Source organism: Podarcis bocagei (assembly GCF_964188305.1).
Source record: "Podarcis bocagei genome assembly, chromosome: 17".
In the NCBI taxonomy this organism is placed as follows: Eukaryota; Metazoa; Chordata; class Lepidosauria; order Squamata; family Lacertidae; genus Podarcis; species Podarcis bocagei.
In genome coordinates this window covers 30,150,574-30,172,954 of record NC_138143.1, presented here as the reverse complement: position 1 = coordinate 30,172,954, position 22,381 = coordinate 30,150,574, and the positions used below count along the sequence as shown (strand labels likewise).

The 22,381-nt window shown below is 45.1% G+C and overlaps 1 protein-coding gene across 6 annotated transcripts in view; it reads left to right on the top strand.

Moving 5' to 3' along the window:
* Positions 1–22,381, top strand: part of ZNF462 (zinc finger protein 462) — a 143,769-nt gene that overhangs the window by 116,730 nt on the left and 4,658 nt on the right. For all 6 annotated transcript variants that reach the window (XM_081175995.1, XM_081175993.1, XM_081175991.1 and 3 more), the window contains 5 exons: positions 3,980–4,235; positions 7,952–8,088; positions 14,420–14,643; positions 16,383–16,515; positions 21,481–21,595. In XM_081175995.1, the coding sequence (XP_081032121.1) occupies positions 3,980–4,235; positions 7,952–8,088; positions 14,420–14,643; positions 16,383–16,515; positions 21,481–21,595 (865 nt within the window). The remainder of the gene's footprint in view (positions 1–3,979; positions 4,236–7,951; positions 8,089–14,419; positions 14,644–16,382; positions 16,516–21,480; positions 21,596–22,381) is intronic.

Genomic DNA, 22,381 nt, shown 5'->3' with positions numbered 1-22,381 from the left:
ACTGTGTGTTATGTGCAAAAGACCAGGGTTAAACTTCACATCTCTCCAGTGGCGTAGCGTGGGGGGTGCAGGGGGGGGCCGGCCGCACCGGGCGCAACATCTGGGGGTTAGGGTTAGGGGGCGCAAATCCACGGGTTAGGGGGCGCAAATCCACGGGTTAGGGGGGTCCAAATTAGTTGCCTTGCCCCGGGTGCTGACAACCCACGCTACGCCACTGCATCTCTCTCTATCTCCGTGTAAAGGAAACAGTAGGAATATCCAGTAGCAAGCTCTAGGGAGAAAAGTAACGTATTAAAATCTTTTACCAAAGGAGATCTGGTTAAAAGATCTATCTTTGGATCGTCTTGGAAATATTACTATATAAAGGGGGGGTGGGGGTGTTCTTCACAGCCCTGTTTCAGAAAACCACCATTGGTTCTCCCAATGAATCCTGAGAACTGCAATATGCTTTGAGTTAGGAGGAGACCCCTCACAGAGCTACAATTCTCAGCACCCTTAACAAACCGCAGTTCCCAGGATTCCTTAATTGTTTAAAGTGGTATAAAAGTCTTTTAAACATGTGCTTTGGATACTGTGTGTTTGAAAGGGAACATTTAGGTGAATCTAACCAAAACGCCTTTGCAAACATCTGCATCATTCAGCTATTCTAGTCAGGCATTTAGCTTTGACCACATAGCGTTCACCATATATATTATGGTATATAAGGCTTGAAGAATAAAGGCTGCAAGACAGGAAGTCTCCTGTTCAGCTGTTGCTTTTATTATTGTTTGTGACTTTTGTTGTTCACCCCCACCCCACCCCAGCAAAACAATAAATCATAATCATGAAAATACTTTTTCATTGGCTATGTAGTGTTTCCTGCCTTCTAGCTGTCGTTATTGATTGGTTGAATTGTTAGCATCGCTTTGGGGGAGTTAGTCCTCCATTGCCTCAGGTGTAGAGTTTTAACCCCCCCCCTTTCTTCTTCCTCCCCCCCAGCATTTTTAATTAAGAGCCTTTTATCACCAGGATTATATTAATCTGCCTTTGACAAACGATGGGGAGTTCTGTGGGCAAAACCTGTGAATCTCTAATCTCCATATTCGAAACAGGAGTTCAAGACCCCTGGTGCAGAAGTTGTCATCCGTGCCTCTGCTTTTCCTGCCAGTCACACAGCTCTGGCTTCTCGGGTTAATGGCATTTTGTGTCCGCTGAACTTTAGTTTTGTGTGTGGGCTCCCCACCCCCATTGTACCAAACTTGAGAAAGCAATTTACGCGATTGGACATTCCCTTTAGTGAGATCTGGAATCTTTCAAATATCCCTTCTTTCCATAGACCTCAGACACAGGTTAGCTTCCCCCTCCCCTTCCTCATATTGTTCCATGACTTGTTTTCAGCTTTCACGAAGTAATCTGATGATCAAATTTCAGGGTGGATTAAGTTTCCCATCTATTTTCTCCATTAAAAATTACATTCATTCAAATCAACAGCTTTAGACAGTATGTAAACGGATGTGGCTATATTTATGTCCAATGTATTGTTCTGGTGTACTTTATGCGTTATAATAAAAAGGAGGAAGATTTGTGGTAATTTAATCTGCTTCTCTTCCTCACTGTATTGCATCTTTCAAACTTGAAAGTTTTTATTAGGCTCATAGTCTCTGGGATTCCCCCCCCCCCCAAACTATATTTCACAATCAAATTTAAGCAATTCCAATTGTACAATAGTAATTTATTTATAGACGCTAAATAAGAGTAGATGCTGGAGCAGTTTGTAACTTCACGTTTTGCTCCTCTACCCGCCTTCAAGAATAAGTTTGAAAGACTTACTGGCTGTGTTAACACGTTAATGGCAAGCAGACTTTCTTACTTACTGTGATTGAGCATGAATGGTGTTCAATTGCTTCCTCTGCTTCTCTCCTTGTGTAAGCAGGATAAACAAACCAGAAATTCTTATGAATGAACCAAGGGTTGTTTGCTACCGCCTTACAAGCCGCACAGTCAAAAAGCCAACAAAATATCTTGGCTTGAATTGAATGCAATGGGCAGGCAAAGCTTGCTGGCTTGGTTAACCCACTCATACCAGGAGAAGAGTGATTGGACAGCATGCAATTGTGTGCTGCCCATTCACACTGTGATAAGCCAAAAAGTCGGGTCTATTGTTATGTGTGAAAGCGGCCAGTGAGTTAGGGGGTAGTATTCATTAGGTAGAAATTGAGCAAAGACTCTGCAGCTATGTCCTTTTAGGTCGTGCATAACAACAAAAGTTCTCTTCATATTGCCCTAGCCGTAAGTGCATTTTTACTTATACCATTGTTGGTTGAGACACACCTGTTGCTCCCAGGGGCTTGTGTTCGCATGCTTGAGCTCTCATAACCTGATGAACATCGCCCAAATGTGTGAACTGTATCCACTGGGGTATGGGGGGGAATGTTTTGAGTTGACATGACGTGCAAGTTCTATCTGTGATGCTTAATAAATACAGTCGTACCTTGGATCCCGAATGTCTTGTTATGCGGGTGTTTTTGCTCCCGAACATTGCAAACCCGGAAGTGAGTGTTCCAGTTTGCGAACGTTCTTTGGAACCCGAACATCTTCCGCGGCTTCCAATTGGCTGCAGGAGGTTTCCGAACGTTTTGGAATGGACTTCCGTTCGATTTCCAAGGTACGACTGTACACGAATCTCATTCCCCAATGCAAGTCCTTTCTCAGTGCTGCAAGTCAGTGACAACTTGTGCACATGTTGAACCAGGCAGCCCGGGAGGAAAAACTTGCAGCACAAAATGCTTGCGTGTCTCACTTTGGTTTCATTGAAATTGAGCAAGATACAAAGCTTTTATTCATTTAAAGGATTGGTTTTATTGTGATTGTTTTATTTAGACTATTTATAAACCCCCTGATCAAAAAAGGTCTCCAGACAGCCTAGAAATGAAGTTGTAGATAAAACACAGCTAAAACCCACAAGCCAATTTTTAAAAAGCGAAACCATCCAAATTAAAACTCAAATGAAATCAATAGAACTTTTAAAACAAATATAAGTGACTAAATTATATGTATGGGTAGGCTTGCCAAAGGTTTTCAGCAGGTGTCTAAAATCATATAGTGCTTTCCCCATAAGCCTCTGGGCAACTGACAGAGCCATATGATAAAAATAAAACCATTGATGAGAAAGGGAAGCAGAGGAGGGTGTCATCCACCTGTTTATGATGCCCTACTAGGGACGCAGGTGGTGCTGTGGTCTAAACCACTGAGGCTCTTGGGCTCACTGATCAGAAGGCCGGCAGTTTGAATCCCCGCGATGGGGTGAGCTCCCGTTTCTCTGTCCCAGCTCCTGCCAACCTAGCAGTTTGAAAGCACACCAGTGCAAGTAGATAAATAGGTACCGCTGCTACAAGAAGGTAAATGGTGTTTCCATGCGCTCTGGTTTATGTCACGGTGTCCCGTTGCTCCAGAAGCAGTTTAGTCATGCTGGTCACAGGGCCCGGAAAGCTGTCTGTAGACAAACGCCGGCTCCCTCGGCCTGAAAGCGAGATGAGAGCCGCAACCCCATAGTCGCCTTTGGCTGGACTTAACCGTCAAGGGGTCCTTTGCCTTTCCCTTTTGCCTTATGGTGCCCTACTCCCCAATCCTTAGGTGACTTTGCTCAGATCTCTCCCTCTCTGCAGTGTAGCAAGGCTCAACAGGGATGTAAGACAAGGTGAGGTCCTGGACACAATGGTTCAGAGCAGGCGAGGTTCAGGCATTTGACAGTGGAGTGTGCTTGGAGAGAGAGGGTGACAGTGGTACATTCTCAGGCCGGGGGCTGGCCCCGGCCCCACAGATTCTTCCAGTAGTAGCACTTTTGGGGACTGTCCCTGAACACCCTCCCCCTTCAGGCACAGAGCCCCCATCTCCATCAAGAGGAATCCAGCTCCTGGTCATCCTAGGTAGGATCTCTTAGATCCATTGTGCTTATTCAACAGGTTGGTGTTACCCATCTCTTCAATTTGCCCCCCAACAGATTCTTCCTACTCGGAACCCCCAGATGTCCAACAGCAATTGAACCACTACCAGTCGGCAGCTCTGGCAAGGAACAATAACAACATTAGCCCCGTCCCGCTTTCCGGAGCAGACCAGAAAACTGAAGCCATCCTTAACTGTGAATTTTGTGAATTCTCTTCGGGCTATATCCAGAGCATTCGCCGTCATTACCGTGACAAACATGGAGGGAAGAAGCTCTTCAAGTGTAAAGATTGCTCCTTTTACACAGGCTTTAAGTAAGTATTTGTACAAAAGAGTTTTCTTACAACTTCGGTGGGCTTTTGTGGTGAAATGCAGAGGCCTCGTTCAACTTGTCACGCTGAGCCAAACCGTGGCATAGTGTGAGCACATGAATGTGCATGTTCCCGAGTAGCTGCTTTCTTCCTCCTCAGTTGTTCTGCAGGTGTGTTGCGCTGCTCTGAGCTATGGTTTGGTGTGGCTTAGTATGTCATCGAAACCCAGGTTCATGGTTTAGCTCTCCCAGACAAACCACGAACTCTGAATCATAGGGCAAATCTTGCTGGTGTAAGATTAGACATGCATACAGCTGTAGGTGTACCGCACACTGCAAAATCCTGCAAATTATGTTATGTTAAAAAGTAGTAAGCTCTTTGTCCCCAACAGGATGGGAAATCAAAATGGGAGCAGTGTGAGACCTAACTCCAGCACAGATTTGGCCATATTTTGGCCCATTCTGTTTAGCTGGCAAGAATGCCTAAATCTATAGGGACGCGGGTGGCGCTGTGGGTTAAACCACAGAGCCTAGGACTTGCCGAACAGAAAGTCAGCGGTTCAAATCCCCGCGACGGGTTGAGCTCCCATTGCTGGGTCCCTGATCCTGCCAACCTAGCAGTTTGAAAGCACGTCAAAGTGCAAGTAGATAAATAGGTACCGCTGCGACGGGAAGGTAAACGGTGTTTCCGTGCGCTGCTCTGGTTCGCCAGAAGTGGCTTAGTCATGGTGGCCACATGACCCGGAAGCTGTACGCCGGCTCCCTTGGCCAATAAAGCGAGATGAGCACCGTAACCCCAGAGTCGGCCACGACTGGACATAATAGTCAGGGGTCCCTTTACCTTTACTTTTATGCCTAAATCTGCATTGGAGTTACTGTAGGTATATGTTTTGCATGTCTGCTCAGCAGTTAGTCTCACTGAGTTTGGTGGGGCTTATTCCCAGGTAAGGGAGTATGGGATTGCAGCCTCAGTTTGGGGAATGGGCTGGGCCAAGTTGTTTCTTGCCTCTTGTTGCTTCACATCTGTTTCCAGTCTTATTCTCCCAGAGGCCACATTTCCTTCCATCAAAAATGTGCAGTTTCTCTTGAAACACAGATTTTGGAATTAGAGTGCATGGCTGTTGTTTTTATTAATTGTTTTTCTGTCCTGCCCTTTCTGCTGGAGGAGCCCAGGGCAGCGAACATTAACCATAAAACAAAATCCACGATAATCATGAACAAATTCATTAAAATTAAAATTCAATAAACCTCTCGAATAAAAAATAATTGTCTTGAGTGGTGTACATAAATAAGTTCTGAAAATTTATTAATTTGAATAATTAAAACAATATGCTATATGTAGGCTTAGTATTATTATCACATGGGGAAGCAGAAAAGTTGTGTTTCATATATGAACAGAGGTGTAGGAAATAGGAAACACAAAGCATTTGTTATTCCTTCATTCCCCCCCCCCCCCTTTTTCAAATGTCTAAAGCCCCTGTGTCAGTTGAGGTTTTGCCATTCACTGGACATTTCTGGTCTGCTTGCCAGTAAACACTCGATGTTTTTTAAATGGCCATTATTTCACTGGAGATTAGTCCAGTCTGTAGTATTACAGTACCACAAGCAACATTGTGATTTATGAAAGTCCTAATGCATTGCAGGTTGCAAACTTTAAACAGTATAATTTGCAATGCTATGTTCTGTCTGGAATTACTTCTGAGACCGGTCATAAAAGTTCGTATGCACAGGGGAGAAAATACGAAAATTCAGGGGTGCAAGAAGTATGGATGTTTATTCATATGTACCAAAACCTGTTTGTGTCTATTCTTAAAAACAGGTGCATGGGCTATTTGTGCCATATTACATTTTGATGCACTCTAAAAACATAAGTTGGTGACTCCAGAGAATGCACCTGCCTCGTTTAGAAATAACCTGGGAAGTAGCCTTCACTGCCATCTGTATTTTCTGCTTTGAGTGAAGGTGCAAGGCAAACTCTCCTGACACAAATCTTCCCACTGCCTCTTTCCCCTTATTTCCTTTAGTTAGAGGTTGACATTTGCCCTGAAGCAAGAGGAATTTAGAAACCAGCCTAGGGGAAGCAATAGTGAATTCCTATTGACTGTGTAGTGTTCTGCAGTCAGCAAAACCTTCATTCTCCTAACTGTGAATCACTGAAGTTGATTTTACTCAAAAGTTTTCACAGAAACTACATGGAAGGCTTCTCACAAAACTGGAAATGGGGTTGCCATGTGTAATGTTTTGCTTCTTGTAACTAGGAGAAGCAGGGCATTAGTACAGCGGAACCTCGGGTTACATCAGGGATCCATTCCAGAGGCCGCAACCCAAAAACAACCCGACACAAAGTGCCGCATCTGTGCATGGCGCGATTTAGCGCTTCTGCGCATGCGCAGACACAGTTTAGTACTTCTGCGCAAACCCAGAAGTAACCTGTTCCATTACTTCCGGGTTTGCACCGGTCGCAAGCCGAGGGTGACATAAGCCAGAGGCAACGTTACCCAAGGCTCCACTGTATAGGTTTGTCCTTCGGAATTTAAGAATGCGATTGTGCAACTATTTTGCATGTTGGTACCATATTTTTGGGGGACGCGGGTGGCGCTGTGGGTTAAGCCACAGAGCCTAGGATCAGAAGGTTGGCAGTTCGAATCCCCGCAACGGGGTGAGCTCCTGTCGTACGGTCCCTGCTCCTGCCAACCTAGCAGTTTGAAAGCACGTCAAAGTGCAAGTAGATAAATAGGTACCGCTCCGGCGGGAAGGTAAACGGTGTTTCCATGCGCTGCTCTGGTTCGCCAGAAGCAGCTTAGTTATGCTGACCACATGGCCCGGAAGCTGTACGCTGGCTCCCTCGGCTAATAAAGCGAGATGAGCGCCGCAATCCCAGAGTCAGTCACGACTGGACCTAATGGTCAGGGGTCCCTTTACCATATTTTTGGGGAAGCTCTGCAATGAAGCTCTGGCACTGGAACCAGAGTCCTCTACTTCTGAAGCTGCAGTCCCCATGGAATGATGAGCAGTTCGTAGAGGAGACCCCCAGTTTAAATGTGTAACTGAATTGGGCCATGATTCAGAGTATGACTCTACTTCCACTTCTATCCCAAGTACTGGGGCTTGGATATACCCTCCCTAGTTGTATCGGTGGATTGGTACTGTGAGCTCCTTGAGTAGTTTCCCACTTTGGGAGTTATTTCTTTGGCTTCCTAGAATGCTTCTCATGGGCCATGCATCTCCACCTTGTTTCCTTTCCAGCGCTTCTCTGGGTTTCACGTCTGGGACCAAAGTAAACCTGATCAGCCTGTTGGCTCCTTTTTATTATTATTGTAGCTACAGTTCGGCTTTGGTGCAGACGTAACCTTGGTTGACCTCTTAAGCATGGCTTCAAATACTGGTTAAAAGGAATCCTTAATCAAAGTTAACATGGGTACAACGGTTGACCATAATTACATGGGACTCACGTGAGGAAAAGAGGGAGGGGAACTTGTGATCCAGTGGCCCACAACCATTCTTCGAACCGCATTTAAGAGGTCAACCAATGTCAAATCAGCACCAGCCTTGGGAATGCACAAACCTTTTCTTTCTTAGCTTTTGGAAGCACGGCATGCCAAGTTTTGATAACTATTGCTTTTATGAAATAATAGTGAAATAATGTGGGTGAAAAAAACAACCCCAACATTACCCAACAGCACTCTGTTTTGAGCCTTTCCACTACTCCTGTGTTTCTAGATCTGCTTTTACTATGCACGTGGAAGCTGGGCATTCAGCAGTTCCTGAGGAAGGACCCAAAGATCTCCGCTGTCCTCTCTGTCTGTACCACACCAAATATAAACGGAACATGATTGACCATATCGTCCTTCATAGAGGTAAAGGCACCCCACAGGAATGTACCAGTGGCCAACGTGGATCTGTACTAATCACTCCTATTGCTCATTGGAAAGCCCAGTACCCCGGAAAGAGGATGGTGATAATTCATCATCAGTTGTTTTGTCTTCAGCATCCTGGTAGTTAAAAGGAAACAAAACAAAATGAACAGGGAAGATGAAAGGGGTTGTTTCGCTGCTCTTAGAACTTTCTTGTTTACTACATGTGCGCTTCTGATTAAATGTTCATGATAACATGTGCGCATCCGTAGATTATACATCAATTCCACCTCTGGAATTGCCAGCGTGGTGTAGTGTGGTATAGTGGTTAAGAGCGGTAGACTCGTAATCTGGGGAACCGGGTTCGTGTCTCCGCTCCTCCACATGCAGCTGCTGGGTGACCTTGGGCAAGTCACACTTCTTGGGCAGTCTCTCAGTCCCACTCACCTCACAGAGTGTTTGTTGTGGGGGAGGAAGGGAAAGGAGAATGTTAGCCGCTTTGAGACTCTTTCAGGGAGTGATAAAGCGGGATATCAAATCCAAACTCCTCTTCTTCTGTGCCGGGCATCAAGCTTCACCTGGTGTTCCAACACAGAACTGCAAAACCCCCAAAATTAGCTTGCTGTGGTTTTTCTCTCTCCTCTCCCTGCTTTTGCTTTTAAGAAATCTAAAGAGGAATTTCAGATTCTGTTGGCTGCTGAATTATAAGCTCGGAAGAGACAGCTGTTTGGACTCTTCAGGCTGGGATTCCTGCCCATAGTTATCACACTTGATGCTTAGAGATGGTCTGTTGGCTATCGAAAACCATGCCCATGTGTTGGGGTGGCATTCTGCCTGATCACAGGCTGAGCAGCATCTCCCAGCAGGATATTGGTGGTGAGATAATGAGAGCTGTGTGTGCCATCTCTCCGGGAGGAAATCTTTTGTTTAGGGTTCTTTTCATGCTGGTGCGCACATGGCGACTCCTTTGCAAGTCGCTGCTTCTCTTTGCTTCTGAGCCGGGTAGGCAAGAAGACTCGAACTCGGTTGTTTTCTGACTGGGCAGTAAAGGCAGGCCAACGACTTTCACAGATGGCCCTCCAACGAAAAAACGAAAACAGAAAACCCCACAGCAAAAATCTCCCCGGGATTTGAGATGCGTGTAACAGAGACACCTCAGTGAATACTAACAATGGCTTCTAGTGTTGAGCTTAACCTCTGAGGGAGTTACAGCGCCAGACTGCCAGAGCCTGTTGACCTCTAGGGCATGTTGGAACGGTTATCTGTTTTACAATACTTTTAAAGGTGTTTTTTTTTTTTTTCGGTGGCTGGGGGGAGGCATGTCTAGAGAGGCTTCTAGACCTAGTGTTTAATTTTGTTTCATACTTTCTGGAGTGCCTAAGTGGTTCAGCTGAGCTCCTGGTTCTTTCTGAGTTCTTCATTTTGTTTTTTTGAGGTGTTTCAGCTGTTTCTGGAATGTGCTGCTTTTTATTTATTTATTTTTTTGAGCCCAAAAAACATGGATGAAAACTAAAGCTGTTAAATGAAATTAGCACCTTTGCTGCCTTTTTTTTTTTTTTGGTTAAAAGTGAACTAGCAGTGCATATTCTGCTAAGTCGTTTTGCATAGCCTTCGTGAAAGAAGTGGCAAGGTCACATTTTAACCCGCTGAACCTCTGTGCTGATTTCTCCTCCCCGAGGTGACCCTCTCATTAAGCAGCCACTTGCCTCTCTGGGAGGAGCGCACAGGCCTGCCCGTTTTGGAGGAACGGTATATGGGTTGCATGATCCCTTCAGCAGAAGCTGAAAGCAGGTGTTGAGAGTCTTTTATCTGACTTCACGTCCATTCAAAAGGGAAGAAAAGAAAGGCTTTCCCAGGTGGCAAAAATCACAATTTTGTGCTTTTTAAAAAATAATAATAATAATAAAGTGAACCAAAGCTATCATTCCAACAAAGAAATCCAAATTAGTTGGAAGCCTGTGAGTCCCAGAGGAAAACCTCCCTGCCCCCTCAGATAACCAGCTTAGCCCTATTAAAAATAAGTTAGCCTTTTAACGTGGTGATGAGAGTCTAGCTTATTTATTTATTCTCTCTTGCTCCTTAATCGCCTTTCGTCAAGTATCCAAAGGGCTGTTCGAGGAATCAACTGTGTGATGCAGTGAATGATTCCATTTGTGCTGTAGACTGTAATGTTTCATTAGCATTACATGGTCTTTATGCCAGGGTCATAGCCATATATCCCCATATTAACATTTAGGGGTTAGTATACTATGACCTTTTGTGTCGTACAGTCTTTCTCCTGAAGAACTTCCTCCTGTTGTTTGCTTTCTCTCTTTTCATGAGATCAGGCTGATACTATTAACAGCAAAAAAAAGAGGTAGTGTCCAATGTTTATTTCATGTCTGTTTCATCATTTTCTGGGATATTGTTGCACATATATTGAACCATAAATTGATTCCAAACCATTTAGCTGTCAGGTTTCCTTTTAAAATAATGCTGGAACGTCTCTCTGCCATTTCTTCCCTCACACGACACCATTCCATAGCAAGCTAGGCTTAGGAAGATGACATGGTAATTTAACCGGTTTTAAGTCTGGGAAATACAGTAGAACCTCTACTTACGACCGCCTCTACTTGGGCCCGATCCAAGTTGTGACCGCGGCAAACACGGAAGTAAATACTGGGTTTGACGCGATTCACACACACGCAGAAGCGGCTTCTGCCATCTGCACATGCGCACAACGGCGTTTCTGCCAGCGACCCGTTTCGCCTAAAGGACGGGCCGCTGGAACAGATTATGGTGGTTAAGTAGAGGTCCCACAGTAGTTATGTCCCTTGTGCCTTCACCCAGACACCCTATAGTCTCAAAAGGAAATTAGAAACTTTCATTTAAATAGACTGCAGTGGAGTTTGTTCTACTCAAAAGTAGAATGCATGCCAGGTTTCATTAAACCACAGATAAGGCCTGATAAGGGACGCAGGTGGCGCTGTGGGTTAAACCACAGAGCCTAGGGCTTGCCGATCAGAAGGTCGGCGGTTCGAATCCCCGCGACAGAGTGAGCTCCCATTGCTCAGTCCCTGCTCCTGCCAACCTAGCAGTTCGAAAGCACGTCAAAGTGCAAGTAGATAAATAGGTACCACTCCGGCGGGAAGGTAAACGGCGTTTCTGTGACCTGGAAGTGGTATGCCGGCTCCCTCGGCCAATAAAGCGAAATGAGCACCACAACCCCAGAGTCGGCCATGACTGAACCTAATGGTCAGGGGTCCCTTTACCTTTAAGGCCTAATAAGCAAGTGAGGCAATTTACAGCCAGAGTATTGGGTTGTTTGGTGCAAGGAATAGGGCTTTTTAAAAAAGAAAAAAAGGAGGAATGTGTTTTTCCTTAAACTGTTACAGGCTTCATGATGTTATCAATCTGCTGCGGAGAGTGCTTTGTCGCTTACTTGAACACCATCCTAAGTGCAGTTTTAATTTACCTTATATGGGAACAGAGGGAGCTGGGACTCTCTATGTACTTCGTCAGGCTTTAAGGAGGGATTTTTAAAGACCAGGAACGGGTTGTCGCATGGGCACCCTGGCAGCAAGGAATAGCTTTTTCTGGCCCACAAATGCACTTGAGTTCCCCAACAGCCTAACCTCCTGAACCCTTTTGGCACTCCTAATTCTCTGAGCTGTGGAAATGCAAATCTATGCCCAGCCAGAGCTTTTCCAGATAATGCAATTGCAGCCGCTATCTTCTATTAAGGCATTCCCAAGCTGCCTTTGAAGAGATGCCCTGACAGTTTTTCCCAGTGCCGAATGCAGTCTTACCATGAACAATATGCCTGGGGCCTTTAATTTTTCTCTCTAAGTGCAGTTACTGTTTTACACTACTCAGCAGAGGGAAAATTGTGGGGTTGTGAGAACCAGCTACATTTGCATTGCAGGAAAAATAAGTCACTGAGCAGAACAACTTTTCGAAGGGGTGGGTTAGTATAATAACTTCCACCGTGATCAGATGTGCATGTAGCTATTGCTTTGTTACTGGATTCCTGTTTATCTAGGTTGATTTCCCCCACCCACACAAGCGAAATTCACAAGGGCAAGACATTCAGAAATTGTAATTTGGGATGGCCGCATATTTAACGATCACTAAAGAATTCTGTTGTTTAAACTGTGGTTGTCCATGAAGGGCAACTTGTATGATTTTTACCCAAATCAAATTCTTACTGCGGTAGCTCTGTAATTTGCGTGGAGAAGGTGGAAGTGCATGCGCTGCTCCTTAGCCCTGCATAGAAAACACATCATGCTATGCGCATGCTGCATGTCAAAGCCCATAACTGTGGTGCCCTGAATCACACAGTTAGTTCTTTGCCCAGGGGGGAGTGGGTAAGTCAAGGATTGAGCCAGCATGCATTCTGGCCTTGGCTCAGTTGGTTAGACATCAGGGGTCAGTAGACATTTTCAGCAGGGGGCCGGTCCACTGTCCCTCAGACATTGTGGCGGGGGGGCGGACTATATTTTGAAAAAATAAATAAATGAATGAATTCCTATGCCCCACAAATAACCCAGAGATTCATTTTAAATAAAAGGACACATTCTACTCATGTAAAAACAAGCTGATTCCCGGACAGTCCATGGGCTGGATTTAGAAGGCGATTGGGCCAGATCCGGCCCCTGGGCCTTAGTTCGCCCACCCATGGCAGCGGTTCTCAACCTGTGGGTCCCCAGATGTTGTTGGACTACAACTCCCATCATCCCTGAGCTCTGTCCTTGCTGGCTAGGGGTGATGGGAGTTGTAGTTCAACAACATCTGGGGACCCACAGGTTGAGAAAGGCTGCGGTAGAGCATGGTGCTGATAACACCAAGATTGCAGGTTCGATCCCTGTATGGGTCAACTGCGTATTCCTGCCTTCCAGGGGGTTGGACTAGATGATCCTCAGGGTCCCTTCCAACTCTACGATCTGCTGCAGATTAATGTGACTGATTATGTGGGCTCTAGACCGCAAAATCTTGTTCCAAAAAAAAGTTTTTAGACTTCAATGTATCCAGGGCCAGCCCACCAGTTAGGCAAAATGAGGCAATTTCCTCAGAGGAAGAGGGTGGCAAATTGATGCCCCTCAGGAAGGTCTCAGTTTACCTCATTCTCCATGCCTGTCACTTTTCCTCTACATGGAGGTGCTTCCTCAGAGCAAGGCATTCTGGGAGCGGTGACTTCACATTTTTAAGTAATTTTTTAAAAGAATGCCTAGCTGCCCCCAGAAAAGGGGGGGGACGTACAGTACAGTGGGGTCAAATAGCAACAAAATGAAAAAAAATGTTTACAGCCTATGACAATTGAATTAGACTTTAAATTTATTCAAAATAAGCCCAAAGATTTTTCACAACAGCAGAAACTGGTGGTTAAGTAAATTGGTATGTGTAAGCGGGACAGAAAGCCATTCTCTCTATTCAAACCCAAATGAATAGAATGAAATTTCATTACTAGTTCATTCAGCCATTTCATGCTAGAGTCGCCCTTTAAAATTCCTGTGTTGGAGAATGTCAGCTTTCAAGTCCAGGGAGCCCTCAATATTCTTCTATAACAACTTTCAACTCAAGCTACGTTTACCAGTTAATCCTTTTTTTGTCTTATACCACCTTCTCTCCCCCCCCCAAAAAAAAAAAATTGTGGAACCACATCCAACCTCCAACTTGCCAAACTTTTTAGTTTAGTTTGTTGTTGTTTTTTTGAATGTTTCAAATAGGTTTTTTCCTGTTTCTTACTGATTGTTTTAGGTTGTTGTTGGTTTTTTACATATTTTAGAACTGCTTTCAGCTTTTATTATAGTCAAGTGGTATATAAATGTTGTGGAATAAAAAACAAACAAACCAGTTGAGCCAGGCTTTGGTGATTAAGGTTAAGCTTTGGGGGGGGGGGCAGGGAGGGGACTGTTGGTGTTATTTTAATGTGATATTCACAGTTCTATCAGCTGTAAGTCTCAGGAACGAGTTAAAGTTAAATAACTTAAGTACACTTGCAGATAAGAACAGTGTCCCCATTTGACATGGTTCATGATGAAAATGAAATGAGAAGAACTATTGATGTAGAGCTCCAAAATGTATTTTGTGTAGTTTAAGTTTTTACCTCTATCAACCTTTTATTTTATTTTATTGCTATGGCCAGTGACTGGTGCAAATAAAGATTCTTCTGATTCTGATTCATTTGCAGAAGTAACGTCCATATCGAAAGCACCAGAGAAACAAATTGAGGGGTTTGAAATTAAATTTTGGGGAAATAGCAGAATGGCGATGAAGGGGCTGTATGTGAGTTGCCTTCAGGGAACGAGAGAAAACTTAGTAATAGAATTTCTACCATTTCTTTTCGCCCCACTAGAAGAGCGAGTGGTCCCCATAGAAGTGTGCCGTTCCAAGCTGTCCAAATATTTGCAGGGAATCGTTTTCCGCTGTGACAAGTGTACCTTCACGTGCTCCAGCGACGAAAGCCTACAGCAGCACATAGAGAAGCACAATGAGCTGAGACCTTACAAATGCCAACTCTGCTACTATGAGACCAAGCACACAGACGAACTGGATGTTCACCTTCGAGATGAGCATAAGGTGAGTTTTTGGGCGCCATCTGCACCCATGGGTGAACATGCTATGCAGCAGACACAGCGACAGGTGGTCCAACACCTTCTTAAAGAAATGTTTCCGCAACACAATTGTGCACTTCACTGCTGTAGGAAACAGTGCTGACCGCTAGCTTCTTGATAAGACAAATCTGTCCGTAGTTATCGGCCACTGCAAGTGGAACCTGTAGCAATATACTCTCATTCTCTTCTATTCCCCTCCTCCTCCAGTTTTCCATTCCAGTTTGTGGACACGCAGCACCTTCAATAATGCACGCGTTGTTGTGGACGGCATTACGTTTTCACCACCCTAGCTCAAGCTTATTTTAATAGCGTTCTCTCAGCACGCACCTAACCCAAAGGATTCATAACAATTTGGCTGGAGAGCAAACATATAGCTTGCGTGTCTGTGGCAAAGCGTTTCCACTGACAATACAGCAGTTATTAATGTGAAAATACATACATGAATTGATGCAGAAGCTATTTTGCAATTGGCTGAATATGTACCTTATTCATGTGTCGCTCTGCTGTGATGATACAGTATCAAATTAGCAGCATGCATACTGCTCATTTAAAAATTTTGGGGAGTCGCAAGGAGTTGTGCTTTCCCTCTTCTTCCACCCTCCACCAATTGACAGTGGTCTAAACCACTGAGCCTCTTGGGCTTGCCGATTGGAAGGTCGACGGTTCGAATCCCCATGATGGGGTGAGCTCCCGTTGCTCTGTCCCAGCTCCTGGCAACCTAGCAGTTCAAAAGCATACCAGCACGAGTAGATAAATAGGTACCGCTCTGGTAGGAAAGGAAACAGCATTTCCATGCGCTCCAGCACTCGTCATGGTGTCCCGTTGCGCCAGAAGCGGTTTAGTCATGCTGGCCACATGACCCGAAAAACTGCGGAGAAACGCCGGCTCCCTCGGCCTGAAAGCAGAGATGAGTACCGTACCCCATAGTCGCCTTTGACTGGACTTAACCATCCAAGGGTCCTTTACTTTTACCTACCCCCTTCTCCCATCCTCCACCAATTGATCCTTTTCGGATGGCTAGCCATGCTTAAGGATTCCCTCCCTTGCTTCGCTTTCTCCTAACTCCTGCTGCCTTCCAGCCCTTTCTTGAGAGCTAGCATTATCCCACAGGTGTAAAGAATCCAAAACTTACAAAATCTCACCCTTTATGAGTGCGGGAGCAGCTAGCCACCAACACGATGCTAGGCTACAGTCATATCAGGATGGGAGTCATCAATAGGAGTCAGTACCCAGGAAACCTCTTCATCATGTGCAGTATAGATGCATTTTAAAAATCACTTCTGGGAAGATGTAAGCCTGTCATTGAGCCCTTCCCTGCTGGAGAAGGAATGCCAAGTGACATGCCCCATTCTTGCTCTGCCCTATAGAACTCAAATCAATGGGTTCCTCCTTCTACCTCTTCTCCTTACGTGGCTTTTGGTAGTGCCCCTTCCAGCCCTTGTATTCTTTTGGGTGCTTGTGGGCTTGCCACCATCTCCAAAGACAGAGACCAAAGTGAGCCCTGACAGCAAAAAGCCATCTCTCTTTGGTATGTCTCGAACCATTGCTTTGTTCACGTGGGAATTATTTATTGTCAGAACATTTTGAGAGCCCCTGTTGTGTGAAAGAATGTTGGTATATGGGGAAATCCGAGGCATGCACAGTGCGTAGACCGGGAAATCGTAATAGATGAGATTACGCGACATTGTTTTCTTCCCCCCAAAGGTGAGTCGCAATTTTGAGCTGGTTGGACGGGTTAACTTAGATCAGTTGGAACAAATGAAGGAAAAAGAGGAGAGTTCCAGCAGCGATGAGGAAGAGAAGGAAGAGGAGATGAGCCCCAAGAGTGAAGCGAGAGGTTAGTATAATTGTCTTGTCTCTGATACCAAGCACATTGCTGGGACTGGCTACCCTCAAAAAGCAACATTTTTTATCTCACCTGCACCCCCCCCCCATGAACCAAGACACACCAGTGCTAAAGGAGATAGAGGGGGAGAGAGATTGGTCTGGTTCACATATAACACTAAGCATAAGCTTATTGGATCATTACTTTGGGTTATGTGCAAACTGTGCCCAAAGGCTTAACTATGGTTTGTTCACATCTAGCAAACCATGGTCTGAAGGCATGACTTGTGGATGGCCTGTGAACCTTAATTTGTTGCAATGTTGACTTGACATGCATGCCCTTCCTTAACCATGATTTGTTTGGCCACTACGCTCCAGGAGCACCCTAATTTACAAAGGCAGAAGGCACTGCCAATTAGAAAAGAAACAAAGCTTTGGAGAAACAAATCATAGGTTGTTTGATTACCCATGGGACAACTCAGGTTTACCTTTTTTCTTAAACCATAACTTAAGAAAGCCATGGCTTCGTGTTATGTGTAAACCAGGCCATTGTCTAGCCATTGTATTTCCTGGATGCTTTAGAATGGCCACTCCGTGTCTCCCGGAAATATTCAAACAGCTGCCAGATAATGGAGAAACAATTGGTGCACAAGCAAAAAGTTCATAATAGCTGTTGAGTGGTTTGGGGGTGTTTTTTTGCAATGTCCATATGAAATGAATAGTCAATCATTCACCTTTATTACAGTATACGTTCATTATAATCTCTTCACCTAATTCAGATTTTCAACTAATATGAAGATGGTTAGCTTATGGCTAATGCACAACCAGAAAGTTGTATACAATATATAATTGTATATTTGTACTACAGTGCTAGCACCAACTATCTAAGCACCAGCACAGCTAGGCAGCCATCAGTTTTCTTGCCTCGGTGTTACTGCAAAAATGATTATTTGTTTGTGACAACTGGGCTGGGTATGAGAATCGGGACAAAGGTGGCTGGGCTGTTTAAATGGCAGTTGCGTTCTGTCAAAATGTAGTTCTAGCAGTGAGGCTTCTGTAATATATATACAGATACAATGGAACTGGTGAGTTCTAGCAGTGAATCCATGGGCATTTGCCTCATCCCGTTGGACAAGAGTCAACATGGCCTGAGGAATGGGTAGAGGGGATTCCACCAACATTTGAAGTAACTGGCTGGAGAGAGACCCTGTTTGGAAATAAAAGGCTGGTCTCAAACTCCAGAAGTCAGAGGAGATTCCATCAGTCGTGTGTCAAGTAGAGCTTTACTGTGTCAGAGAGTATGTTGAAGAAGAGGGCAGAAGGAAGGAAGAGCTGGAAGCTGGAGCCAGGCAGAGGACATTGAGGCTTAATGGTTTGGAAGGCCTATGAGAAGCCCAGAGCTAAAATCACTGGCTGGCGCTAAAAAGTCATATTGGGAAGAGTGTGTGTCTTTGAGAGAGCTGTGCAGCTAAGAGTCGGTGGGGTTGCTGGACCAGGGTGACAGCAGAAGGCCTGTCAGAAGTCTTTGAGGGACCCAAGAGGCATCCAAACTGTTGGTGTTTGGAGTTATAATAATACATAGCTTGGAAGTTCAGCTGACCACTGAAACACTGTTGGAGAAGCACACTTTACACTGGATATAATTACATCGAGACTCTTGAGTTTGCAAAATAAGAAAGCTAAGTTTATTAAAGGAAATGCATACTTCATACGAAAGATCCTGGTTCTATCTAACAAAGGTGGAGATACAAAGAGTTGTGCATCCTGTTTATTCTCAGCAGGAGAGATGTCTCCTCTCCCAAGGTTAAGGATGCGGAAGAAGGAAGTAGGAAATGAGGTCAGCAGTCTTGAGAGTATCAGTCTAACACTGAAGGAAGATCAGTAGTTGGCACAAGAAAGACAGTCTAGGAAAACTCTTGGCTCCTCTCTATCTACCCTTCCCATGCAGATATGTCAGCCTACAATGCAAATTGTGTTGCATCCCAACATTTTAAACAAGAAAAGTCTTAAACCATCAGATGAGGGGGAAATGTTGAACTCCAGTCCTCTAAAGGCTGTAACCATGATTATTTGTGTCCACTAACATTTTCAGTTGCCCCTTCACACCTGACCCCCCACTACAACCAAATCCGGGATTAGGGAGAGAGTAGGAAAAGCAAAGCAAATTATGCCGATTGTCTAATACAGTGTTTCCCAAACTTTTTTGGGCAACGGCACACCTGTTCACTGAAAAAAAATCTCGCGGCACACCACCATTAAAGCCCCGCCCCGTGACGTCAGCGCGCAGCGTCACGCCGGGAGGGACGCACGAAAGTGAAAGTTTTTTTCCCTCCCCCCTCAGTCCCTCGCTCGGAATTCAGCTCGTTTGGGGCATCGCTCCGGCTGCTCCCTCTCCCGCCGCGCAGGAGCGATGCCTCTCTCTGGCTCTCCCTCCGCGCAGGCTGAGGGAGGGAGGGAGGTGCGCGTGTGACCCGTCTCTGCTGGGAGACCAAACCCAGCGAGGCAGAGTCGCGCGGAGGCGCCCAGGCAGCGCTGCCGGCTGCGAGGAGGAGCGCCAGGCAGCAGCAGGAGGCGCGGCCTCTCCTCGCCGCCGCCGCCCCGCCTCTCGCCGCCCGACTCGCCCGCCTCCCTCCAGGCATCTCGCGGCACACCAGCCGATGTCTCACGGCACACTCGTGTGCCGCGGAACACCGGTTGGGAAACACTGGTCTAATACATGCTTATTAGAGTAAATGTATGCAAATATGCCCACTCGGAATGAATTCATTTTCAGCACCAGATTTTCATTAAAACTGCAGACAGTTCCCCTCCTTTTCCTTCCTCATGTTGTGGCAAATTTATTCTGTTTGAGGACCAAACTGTGAGATACTTATGTGGATAAAGATCAGCGTTCTGCGAAAGATGCTTTTAACATCAAGAGGACTAAAAAAAAGAACCCAACTAAAGTAACGTACACTCCTTGATAGATGGTTTTAACAATCAATGCATGAGAAAAAGCTTTTGGGAAGAGAGTGACAATATCTCTTCTTTGCCCTGAAACTGCCCAGAGAAATAAGGGCAGGCTCTTGTGTGTATGTGTGTGAGAGAGATTTTCAGTAGCTTAAGTTAGCTCATAAGCTGTGTACATTATAATAAAACGTGGAAATGAGGCAAGCAGAGATCAGCAGTAAATGAAGCAAAATCCCCATTTCTTTCATTATGTACTTTGAGAGGACTCCGGGAAGGCAAAGGCATTGGCATTCTGTTGTTTTCTTGCTCAAGATAATCCCCACTAAAGAATTAATGCTTGGAGCAGATGGCGCCATCTCATTTTCAGTGAAAAGAATCAAGCGAGATAGTCCAAGCAATTATTTTTAATGGCCTGTGTGGCGATCATCTTAATTTTGTGAGAAAATGTTTCATCTTTTGTTTGGTGGCCTGGTCGCTCTTGTTCACACAGGGGGCCTGCGTCTCAGCCGTGTGGAATGTCTACTGTGCCTTCAAGGTGTCAGGAGTTCTCAATTATATTTGGCGGGGCATGATCCAGACAGAGCTTAAGCGTTTCTCAGTCGCATTGATCTGAGCACATTATTTGTTCTTTCTGGCGGAAAATCAACGAGACTTGGAGTGTTCAAACTTTGGCTGGATCAGGCCTCCAGTTGTGATTGGCAGGGCATGCCCAGACTAAATAAAACACTTTGTTGGGTCTTACCCTGAACAAGGGGCGTCCTTTGTAGAGGAGGAATGGCTGCAGTCCATGTCTGATTGGAGCCGGTGGCAAAACGTACGTTTGTTTCAGTGAGCCTGGAGTGCATTGTAAATGTCTGGTGAGCAAGGCAGCTAATGCTGCCAAGCTGCTCCTTCCTTTCAGATTGCCTCTTGCCTATATTTTCACAAGACACCTTTGGTGGGTGGGGAAGAGAAGGTTAAACCCAGTTCTATGACTACACTTTTTACTAATTCTAACCCCCAAAGAACCTATGGCAAAACCAAAACTTTTGTGAGAGCTGCTTCAGACATTATAACAGCGTGAAGAGATTTTTGGGGAAATGCCTGTATCTCATGTTCTCTGGATCTCCATTTGAGGTGAAATAGTTTTTTCTCAGCTCTGCATTAGCTTTCTGGTGGAAGATGATCTGTTCTGTACAAGACAGCGAGGCAAAGGAACAAGGGGTGCCTTTCCTGTACTCTTCATATCACTGTTACGTCCAACGCCATTCTTGGAGTGCTGAGAATTCTGTGTTAAGAGATCTTTAGTCTCCTTACATAACCAAAGGGCTTCTTGGGGAGAAGAATGTAACAGTTAAAGCAGTTCAGCTATGGAATTGACATCTTGCCCTTGCACCTATAATTGTTTTAAAGGGTGTTAAAAAGAAAGGTACCATATTTTTTTCTCTATAAGACTCACTTTTTCCCTCCTAAAAAGTAAGGGGAAATGTGTGCGCGTCTTATGGAGTGAATGCAGGCTGCGCAGCTATCCCAGAAGCCAGAACAGCAAGAGGGTTCGCTGCGCAGCGATCCCTCTTGCTGTTCTGGCTTCTGGGATTCAGAATATTTTTTCCCCCTTGTTTTCCTTCTCCAAAAACTCGGTGCGTCTTATGGTCTGGTGCGCCTTCTAGAGCGAAGAATACGGTAATTTACAATGAAGGTGAAAATAAGAGATGAATAACTAATCAGTTACATTGGGTGTGGGGAGGGGGACTAAATTTGAAAGTTTGCACATGAAGCAAAATCTTTTAGTCAAATGTTATTATTTCTTAGTTTGGCCACTTCATATATGCCTAAATGAGCACTGTTGAGTGTCCATTTTCCTTACTCAATCCAAATTTGTACATGCCTTAGGGTACGTCTAGGATACTGGCATTCTCATCTCAGATTCCTTTTTTAAGAGGTCTTGTTTACATTCTCTTGGGCTTCAAGAGAAACTTCGTTTTCTGCTTCCTTGAGAGAAATGGGAGGACTCTTACATGAGCCTAACATATGTATTGTTTTCTTCCAGGGTCCATGAGGTTCTCAGAGAATGGACCACCAGAAAAACGTTTCCCCTGTGAATTTTGTGGCCGGACGTTTGCAGAAGGCTCAGAGTGGGAACGGCACGTGCTGAGGCACGGCATGTAAGTTGGTCGAAGTCTCTCTGCTTTGAACACATCGGTTGGCACATAGGAAGGATAGCTCAGTCGATTAGAGCACAGTGCTGATAATGCCAAGGTTGCGGGTTCAATCCTTTTATGGGACAACTGCATATTCCTACATTGCAAGGAGTTGGACTAGACAATCCTCAAGGTCCTTTCCAACTCTACAATTCTGTGATTCTATGCCGGTCTGCTGGTCCATCTAGTTCAGTGTTTTCTACACTGACTGACGGAACCTCTCCTGGGTTTTTGACAAGGGTTTGTCACCCAGCCTAACTTGGTGGCCGTCGGGAGTTGGAGTCTTAACAACAGAAGGGCTAAAGTTTCCCCATCCTTCCCTTTAAGCCTAAAAAATTGGCTGTGGCATAACCTTCCATGATTTGGAACCCACTTCACCCCATGTCGTCATCCAAATGGGACCCTGCAACCATCATTGGAGGCCCTGTTTCATGTGCCGCCTCTGTGAGAGGTCCGGAGGGCGGCAACACAAAAACAGAGCCTTTTCTGCAGTGGCTTCCTGTCTGTGGAATGGTCTCCCCAGGGAGACTTGCCTGGCATCAGCATTAGAAGGGGGTAGGATGTTTTTAATATATTTCTCTTTCCTCTTGATTTTAGTGTCTGTCTGTTTGGTTGCAAGTTGTTGATAAATTTTAATAATAATAATAATAATAATAATAATAATAATAATAATAATAATATAGAAAAATAGTGTTTAGTCAGGGTGACAAGGCCCTCTGATTCTCCAGGTAGCCTCCTCCTTCTTCTTCT